This window comes from Calidris pugnax, unplaced genomic scaffold (genome assembly GCF_001431845.1).
Source record: "Calidris pugnax isolate Ruff unplaced genomic scaffold, ASM143184v1 scaffold8, whole genome shotgun sequence".
NCBI lineage: Eukaryota > Metazoa > Chordata > Aves > Charadriiformes > Scolopacidae > Calidris > Calidris pugnax.
In genome coordinates, this window is record NW_015090830.1 from 21,449,927 (window position 1) to 21,459,521 (window position 9,595).

General features: G+C 45.2%; 1 protein-coding gene across 1 annotated transcript in view; it reads right to left on the minus strand.

Annotated features, from left to right (window-relative positions):
• Positions 1 to 9,595, minus strand: part of SIRT5 (sirtuin 5) — a 9,835-nt gene that overhangs the window by 146 nt on the left and 94 nt on the right. The window contains exons 2-9 of the mRNA XM_014940785.1: positions 9,300 to 9,432; positions 7,172 to 7,305; positions 5,480 to 5,705; positions 3,933 to 4,020; positions 2,940 to 2,993; positions 1,922 to 2,045; positions 1,034 to 1,149; positions 4 to 23 (exon numbers count right to left, since the gene is read on the minus strand). Of these exons, the coding sequence (XP_014796271.1) occupies positions 4 to 23; positions 1,034 to 1,149; positions 1,922 to 2,045; positions 2,940 to 2,993; positions 3,933 to 4,020; positions 5,480 to 5,705; positions 7,172 to 7,305; positions 9,300 to 9,414 (877 nt within the window). The 5' untranslated portion in view covers positions 9,415 to 9,432. The remainder of the gene's footprint in view (positions 1 to 3; positions 24 to 1,033; positions 1,150 to 1,921; positions 2,046 to 2,939; positions 2,994 to 3,932; positions 4,021 to 5,479; positions 5,706 to 7,171; positions 7,306 to 9,299; positions 9,433 to 9,595) is intronic.

Here is a 9,595-nt window from a genome sequence, read left to right on the forward strand (position 1 = left end):
CGCAGGGGCCCGGGAAGTGGAACCTGGAGGGAAGGAAAGAAGGAAGAGAGGGAGCCGCAGCCGGGTGAGGGGGCGGACAACGGACCGGCGCGTCGCTGCTTTTTTCTCGAGTGCATTGAACAGGCAGGTTAGTCCTGCTGCTGAGGGAGGGGGATTTAGGCCTTCTAGGACCTAGGGACAGGCTTCGGCTTCACGATTTGAGAAATACAGTTGTGTTTTCAGTGTAAGTTAATTCCATCAAGAAATCATAGAATGGTTCAGGTTGGAAGGGACCTTAAAGATCATCAAGTTCCAACCCCCCTGCCTTGGGCAGGGACACCTCCCACCAGACCAGGTTGCTCAAAGCCCCATCCAGCCTGGCCTTGAACACCTCCAGGGATGGGGCATCCACAGCTTCTCTGGGCAACCTGTGCCAGAGCCTCTCCACCCTCACAGGAAAGAATTTCTTCCTGATACCTACTCTAAATCTACCCTCTTTCCATTTAAACTGTCACCCCTTGTCCTGTTGCTACACTCCCTGATAAAAGAGTCCCTCCCCATATCTCCTGTAGCCCCCTTTAGGTACTGGAAGGCTGCTATAAGGTCTCCCTGGAGCCTTCTCTTCTCCAGGCTGAACAACCCCAACTGTCTCAGCCTGGCCTCATAGGAGAGGTGCTCCAGCCTCTCATCATCTTCATGGCCCTGCTCTGGACTTGCTCCCACATGTCCATGGCCTCCTTATGCTGGGGACCCCAGAGGTGGGGTCTCACCAGAGCAGAGGGGGAGAATCACCTCCCTCCACCTGCTGGCCACACTTTTCTTGATGCAGCCCAGGGTACAGTTGGTTTTCTGGGATGCAAGTGCAGCTTGCCACAATCTTACTAGCACAATCATCTTTTCTTACTAGAAAAAAATATAATATTTCTTAAGCATTGGGGAAAAAAACTAGATCATGCTTGTATAAAAATTTTCCAAGCATTTTAGCAGTTCAGTGCAAAAGACAACGAAGATGAAGGGGACTAAAGCTTGCTAGTTTAAAACTGAAGAGCTTTACCTGAATCTGTTTGTTGCAGGAGTGGCTTCCATGTTAAATTCTGCAACTGGCACTCCTCTGGCAGATACCTGGGGGGCGAACATAGCAGCAGGATACACCACAGAGGAGGTCCCCACCTGCAGGGACAGGGCAAAAAATCACCAGTGTAGCAGGCCCACTTGTTAGACAGACAGAACCAAACAAACCCACAAGGTAAGAACAGAACAGTAAAGCATGGAAAATCCCTATAGAAATCAAACCAATATCTGTGTTTACTGTAACTGCACATGTAGCTATTTAACATCGCACAAGAATTGGGAATTGTTTCTCTGATGAACCTGTTTGGGGATTATAACTGTGGACTTAAAAAAAATAAATCCCAGCAACACAAAATGGTCAATTTTGCCTTCAGGAAAACAAAAGATGTTCCTTCTGTTCCTTGAGATTATTCTCTGAAGGGTACACTATATTCTGAGCAAGTGTTTTGGTCAGCTATCTGAAATGTACATGGCATGTAAACAACCTCATGAAAAAAAGTAGCACATGATAGCTGCTAGCTGCTGCCTTACAACATTCTCACTTGTTTTTTCTAAACTGAGCACTGAAATAATAATGTTTTTCACTGTTTGAGAAATTCAGCAGCTAGACAATATTAGCTAACCTCTAACACTTGAACCTCTAACACGTGTATGCTGAATGCAGACTGCAGATGCAGCTGAGCAAGATGCACACATGTACATTTTCAAACCTCATGGCCTTTTGGCCGTGACGTGAGACAGTCCCTCAGGGCCTTTTAGCTCCCTCGGTACTTCCCTTGGTGATGTCCAGATGTATCCCCTTTACCCAGAGGCTCCAACCTCTTTAGCCTGGCTTCCCTGCTGGTTGAGAGGTAACAGAAGCAGGACTTACTACCAAGCAGAGGTCGCATATCTCAAGCTCCTTTTCAACTGCTGTGAGAATGTCAGGATCCAGGGTTTCACCAAACCACACAACGTGGGGACGGAGGAGCCCGTTGCAGCCGTCCTCCTCGCACCTGTTTAGGAATCACAACAGGACAGCATTACGCTGCTGACGTGGAGGTTGCAAGCTGCAAATCAGCAAAGCAGTTTCCATTCTTACTTGGGACACGTCTTACCTGCCCTCGCTCTTTCTCCCTCCTCCTTCACAGCCCTCCCCACACCCTCCTCTACCAGGTGCTGGACAGAAGGCAGCTGAAGGCTTGCTACACACGTGTTGGAAGTACACACGTGCTGCCTGGTCACACAGAGCGGGTTGCTGAACAGTTGTTCAACTCAGATACTTAATTGTGTCTCCCCGTTTACTCAGCTCCTGAAATGCATGACACTTAAAACGTAGTATGTGCTACAGACCTTGGCCTCCATCAACTTGGACAAACTGGCCAACAGCTTTTTAAGGAGAATGTGAACTGTAAGACAAAAGCATCACATGCACCTCTTTTCCCTAAGAAACATGAAAAATAGGGTGACTTCTTGCGTCTTCAACTAGCTAAGGCAAACCCTCAGCCATTATTAAAAAAGCACCATGGCACATTTAATGCCTGCAAGGGCCTACGCAGCGGCCGTACCCCAGCACAGTGTTCCAGGCTGACCAACAGTAGCACCCGCAAAACATTTCCTGTGTGGCACTTGGTTCCTTACTGCGTTTCTCCTACACTTCGTAGAAACCCCGTGGAGTTGGGCATGTTTCAGCTTGATGCTCAAGTACACAAACACCTTTAACACCACGGTAAACTGGTTGCCTGCTGTCCCCTGTAACTGTAAACTCAGTTCTCTGGGCCGAAGTCTCACACCACCTTCTCCTGTACAATGTCTCTCTGTCCTTCCAAAACTACGTGAACAGTAATATAAGCCTTTGAGAGGCACAAAGCGTGAAGAGGTAGCAGAAAAACAAAGCGGCCCATACGTACTGAGGAAGGGCTTCCACTGGAATCGCTGCGTCTTGTGTTTCAGGATCTGGAGCCCTGAAGTTAAAAAATGGAAATACATATTCAGTTGTGCAAAGTAGACTTTAAATATTTATAAAAACTTGGTATTCTCTAAAGCACATTCTCCAATCAAGGAATCTTTGCGACTTCAGCTAACTTCAACACCTACTGCAACCCTAAAATTCCACACAGAGGGCAGGCAGGCATTTGTCCAGAATTATCCCAGCGCTAAGCAGCTGTAATAACCTGGTCAAAGTCTGTCAAAGGCACAACAAATGCTTATGTAGCTATCTAAAGATCTGGTGAAATGCAAAGGGAAAAACCCCTAAAAATCTATGAGAGTGTGCCTGTCCCCCACCCCTGCTCCCTTATTTTTAATGGTGAAAGAAAGAGGATGGCTGGAAAGAGGAGACTGGAGCAATCTTCTACAACTTTTTAAGTTGCAGAAATCCTAGGAACTGATGCTTCCCTCCTCACTGTTCCACACATGTGTATTTTGAGACCTGTAATCATGAGACTCATTGATGAGTTGAATGACAAAAGCTACTAGGCCCTCAAGAGATGCCAAAGTGATGACAGCCCAATTTAAGGAATAAGCATAATTTAAGGAATAAGAAAATAAAAAACCCGGAAGGTCAAGAGGATGGGAATAAACACACATTCTCAAAGAGTACTATGAGTTGATGTCCCATATGAGAGTTTCAGACCATCTGAAATTGTTCTAATTAAAACATATATAATGTGGTGAGAGGTTAACAGTTATTCATTCGGTCTTATGGTATCATGGGCTCGCACTGAAGTTCCCAAACAGTATACCTACGTTTCAAAACAGTTGTGTAAAATTTAAGCATTAATACTACTAAAGGAAAGTGGGCTGGTTGGCTGAAACTCGTGTATGGTCCTAAAATGGCTCCTTTTCTACTGAAGAGCAGACAAAGCAGAAAGCACAGAGAGTTTACAAGGCAGACGAATTACCCTTTCCCAGCCAATGCAGGGCATATTGGGCTCTTGTAATTCGCAGCCACGTTTCCACAGTTGGTGCATCGAGTTTTAAATAAACTACCTGAAAAACAGAAAGAGAAAACGTCAGGGATTGAGTGATTGCTGTGAGGTGTGGCTACACAAGCAAGTTCTGTCTATCCTGGGTGGCCTTTATTTGACTTTGTCAAGACAATACTTTATGGGGAACTCATTACATGGACGTAACAGCTGAGTGATGAAACCTGGCAGCATTATGAAGGAGAAGCTATTTACACAGCGTGCACACACACTTTTGTGCAGCACCCCAAGGTGACCAGCATCGTAGTTAAGCACAGACCAGGCCCAGCAAAGGCAGACACAGCCCTTTCAGCTGAAAGACCACAGTGAACAGCAGCAATGGTATCTCTAAACTATGATTTATCACCCTGTTCTATCTCACCACATGAGTAGTATACATAAGAGTACACTCATAAGAGTGTTTCAAAGGAAAATCATTATTTAAAGTATCATGGAGTTGATTTCTGCTTATTATTTCTCCCCTTAAACCAGAAAAAAAACCTAAAAAAAAATAATATGCTGTTTAATGCTATTTTGTTTCATGCAAACTCCCCAACCCCAAGACTTGCAGAGTTCCTAACATGCTGTAGAGTTGCACAATACTACTAAGAGTTTAAAATTGTTCCCATTTTGTAAAGAATAAGGATAATCCAAATTAAACTACACCCAAGGCTTTATCCTTGGATCCACAACTGCAAAGAAATCTGTGCAGGTTTCCTGTGTCCGGATCACAAAGTAGTGATGGGAAATCCCCTTTAAACCTTTCATGACACTTAAGTTGAAAAGCTCCTGGAGGAGCAGGATGGCACTTTGTCCTGAGAGACTTTTACTCTGTGGCAGGGCCTGCGGAGTGGAGAAAGGAGGAATGGAGGCATCTCAGGGGATGGAGAAGGTCTTCCCTGCCCTCGTCCTCTCCACACCCATATACTTTCTCAGATCCAACTACAGGGAAGAGAGAGGGAGTCCACTGGGTGTAGGAGAGAAAGGTTATGGGAATCTCATCCATTTCCAGCCCCTTCTTCCTCCTGTAGCCAAGGACCACACAGGTGGGTCTCTGAAGGACAGGACAGGGGAAAGCACCAGGGCTGGTGCGACCAGTCTTGCCAATACACCTGTTACTGGTGGCAATACTGGTGTGGCACTACCACACAGTGGAAGTCGTCATGGATTCTTTTCCCCTTTTCCAAGCAAAATCAGGCAAGTGTCACTATCCACATGTATTTGAGCGGATCTGAGGCAAAACTGAGCAAGCAGGAAGGGAGAACCAGTTCCTGTCTACTGTCAGAATCCATTAAAAAAGAAAGATGAGAAATAAAGAGAGGTTATAAAGTACAGAGATATATGTATATGAGAAGAGGGTCATATTGTAAAGAACTTCATGCAAGTTATTAACATTTTAAAGACAAATTTCTTATCTCCCAGTAGTTATCCTGCTCGCTCTCCTCCCTCCCTAGCCGGTAGCAGACAGGTAAGCTGCTCCTTACCGTGAATTTCGAAGAGGTGCTTTGTGCCTGCCTTTCTGTGTAGCTCATCGATGTTCTGAGTGATGACCACAACGCTCCTTCCTTGCTTGCTCAGTCGCTTTTCGCACTCTGCGATGGCGATGTGCGCAGGGTTTGGGTGTTTACTCAGCATCACTTCCCGGCGGTAATGGTAAAACTCCCATACACGAGAAGGGTTTCGAGCAAAAGCCTCCGGAGTGGCCAGCTCCTGGAAAAGACAGAACAATTCATTCTATCAGAGAAAGGGCAAGAAAATTCCCTCACCAGACGAAACCTGCTACATCACTGTTATTTACACTGCTCCCAGCATAACAAGATAATCAAAAGCAGATTATTTATAACCAGAGGCAGTTGACAAGAATATAGTTTGATGGCCCTTATGAGGATGACATGAGGATTTTATCACATGAGAAAATAACTGATATTAATAGCGTGGGACATGATTTTACTTGGACCTTATTATGTGCTACCCTACCAAACTATCAGGAGTTCAGTACAGCACAAAGCAAGACAAGAGATTTCAATGCACACAACTCTTTGCATTGAAAAACTCTCTTTTCCACAGCAGCCATAAAACAACTCAGCATCATGTGGGTGTATTTCTTTTCTGCCTTAATTTAAGGGTAATACAAACCAAATTACAGCCATTGTCAAAAACAATGTCTAACATCTTGGCTTTTATATGCCGGTAAAATCTAAGCTATGCTTTTCACACTAACTTGAATTTTGCCTTTTTAAAAAAATGAGGAGTAGCTCAGTCTAATGCTTCAATGCACAATTCTATTGATGTAAAAACGCTGAATGCAAGCTTTCTGATGCAGAAGGACCAGGCATTCATACACGTGCTTACACATCCCAAAAAGTTCCATCTCTCTGACCCCTTCTTCATCAAATCTTTTGTGAATGCTGTCATTAAAAACGTAAAGAAAGCAAATGTGACTGCAGAGTTTGGGGTAGCAGTTAGTGATGGTGTCAGGGTTACTGGAAGGACGTGCAGCACCACACAGATCACCGATACACCTCGCAGCTTCTGCTGCTCCCCGCTGCGCCGCTCCACCCCCCCAGGGTCTGCTGCCACCTCCTCTCCCAACCCAGTGGCTCCCAACACCAGTGGGATCACACCAGAGAGAGAGACAGAGCTTGTGGGAGAGTTGAAGACCACGAGGAACCCTGCCCCCAAACGAACAAACAAAAACCCCCAAGTATTTTTAAAGACTATTATGAGAAGCTAAGATTAGAAGATAACAACAAGTCAGTATCACGGCTTCTGACCTTTGTTATTTTGGTAAATAATTCTTCAGAGTTTAAAACAGGAAAGGAACCACGAGGTAGGAGAACAGTGAGGGTGTCAGAAGATGAGCCAGCAGCTAAGCCGCAAGGTGGCAAGAAAACAAGGACAGCAGAAGGACCCAGAGCTGCCTGCAGGAACATCGTTTTCCCCAAACAACTGATAAACCAAACAACAAAAAAGCAGTCGCAGCTGCCCAAAGCAGCCCCCCTGGGCACGGGGAAGAGCTGCAGGGAGAGCTCTGTCCCCACCAAACCGCCACTGGAGCACTCCCTCCCTCTAAGGTAGAAGCTTCTTCCCAGCTTCTTCTCACCCTTCAGGCTCACCTAACCCGATGAACAGAGAAGCACAGCTGCCCAGACACGTGCCACCACCCGTCTACCTACCTGGGCTTGCCACTTTCTCCAGAAGCCTCCAGCCCCTCTGAAGGTAGGCACTCCACTCTCCGCACTAACGCCGGCTCCCGTGATGATGGCGATGTGCTTCGCTTTGGCAAACACTTCCCGAAAATCAGCCATATCTGCGCGTGGGGAGGAAAACCAGACAGCTCTGCAAACACTTGTATAAAGAGGCCACACAGACAGTGCATCCAGAAATGGCTTCCACAATACACCTTCTGTGACTTTAATTTCAGAATAATAATTTTTTTCTGAGTTTCTGTATATTGGAATTTGAAGGGCAATTCCTGGAGATCCTCAAAAATGCATATGGAATCATAGAATCAATTGTCTAGGTTGGAAGGGACCTTTAAGATCATCTAGTCCAACCATCAACCTAACGCTGGTAAAAATCTCTGATATGAGCAAAAAAACTCTGATATGAGCTAGCCCGGTGGGGTTACACGTATTAAACTATGAGTACACTCAATATTTGAAAGACAGAGCCTTAAACTAAAATCCGGCCCTAAATGCTATCTCCATAACAACTGTTGCCACCACCAGCCAGGACCTTTGCTCTCTAATTGTAAGGTAACTTACAAGGTGAAAAAAATTTACATTTAGTTACAAAGTATCACCTTCAAAATTAAGGTAATTTGAGAAAACCCATTTCCTTCTGAGGCATCTTGCCCGCTTTCTAGGTTTGCAACTGTATTTTCTATTTTTGAATGTATGTTCTCTCCATTTTTCTCTGCATGGTAAAGTAACTTGGGAAAAGATGGGAAATTTCCTTTGTGTTTTTCTAAGAGTCAAAGCAGGATTAAGAAGCCACAGGTTAGATAAACAAAACAAAAATCTCTTCCAGTTCACCTCACATATTAATTTTAAAGCAACATATTTTAGAATAACAGAATGGCTGTGGTGAGAAGGGACATCTGGAGATTGCCTAGCCCAAACCCCCTGCTCAGGCAGGGTCAGCCAGAGCAGATTGTCCGGGACCGTGTCCAGTCAGGTGGCTTTTGAGTATCTCCAAGGATGGAGACTCCACCACCTCTCTCTGCACAACCCATTCCAGTGTTTGATCATCCTCAGGGTAAAAAATGTTTCTCTTGTATCCAGATGGAATCTGGATGTGCTTTAATTTGTGCTCATGTGCTTTAATTTGTGTCCGTTGCCTCACGTCCTGTCACTGAGCATTACTGAGAAGAGTCCGCCTTGTCTTCATTCCCTCCCATCAGGTGTTTTTATGCACTGATAAGATGCCCCAGAGCCTGGTCTCCTCCAGGCCAAGCAGCCCTGGCTCTCCCAGCCTCTCCTCACATGTCAGATGCTCCAAGCCATTTATCATCTTTGTGGCCCTTTGCTGGACTCTCTTCCAGTAAGTCCATGTCTCTCTTGGGCTGGGGACACCAGCACTCCAGGTGTTCCAGAGAACACTATGATTCTGACACCAGCTGTCACAAAACAAACCTCAAAAGCCCTTAAAACCTGTAAAGATGAGGCCAAAAGTCCTCCGAGTCCAGGCTCTGACAGCGGCCAAGCCCTGATGCTCCTGGGGGGAGAAAAAGTGCCCCCTGGCTGCCCGACTGCTGGGGGCTTTACTGTGACACCTGCCAAGTTCTGCTCTCAGTTTTCATGTTAAGACACCTTCTTAAATTAAAAAAAACCCAAAAACCGCAAAACCCCCCAAACAAACAAAAAAGAGGATATTTGCTACCACGAGACTGACCAGGGCTCCTGGGGGTACCCAGTGCCCGGCTCCTGCTTCCTCACAAATGCTCCAGGCATTCCGTAATTCTTGCAGGAAAAAATGAGGAGTGAGTTTTATTGCCCGTTAGGACTATGAAAAGGAAATGCAATTAACTAGCGCATGTTTATGTGCATAAATTACAAATATTAAAAAGAAAGGCATCACCAGGCAACCACGCTGACTGCAACTACGTGAGGAGTTTGGGAACTGTACAGAATACAGAAAATAAATTTTAGCAGCTAGGGGAAAAAAAATATTTGACTTTACACTCTCTTGAACATTTTGAATTAAATTCTAGATTTCACCTATTATGCAGAACGTCCTAGAATTTCAAATCCAGCTTAAAAACCCGCGCGGGGGGGTAAAGGAAACGAATATGTGTCTTACTCGAGCTGGGACGAGCCATTTCCAAGAGAAACTTGTGTTTCTTCCAAGCCTTGAGCCCGGGACACGTTTGGGAAACCAACCTTCTCCCCGTGAATCGCAAGAGACTCATCAGCATCCCTCGGAAACGCTTGACCTGCGGAAAAATAAAGGGAAGAAAAGCTCGATTTTGCGAGGAATTCTCCAAGAAAAAAAAAAAAAAAGGTATAAATATTAGTTAAAGATTTTTTTAATTTTTTTTTTGACTGTATCTTTAATTCCTCATGTCAAAGCTGCCACCCAGCCTACGTGCAGCCGCC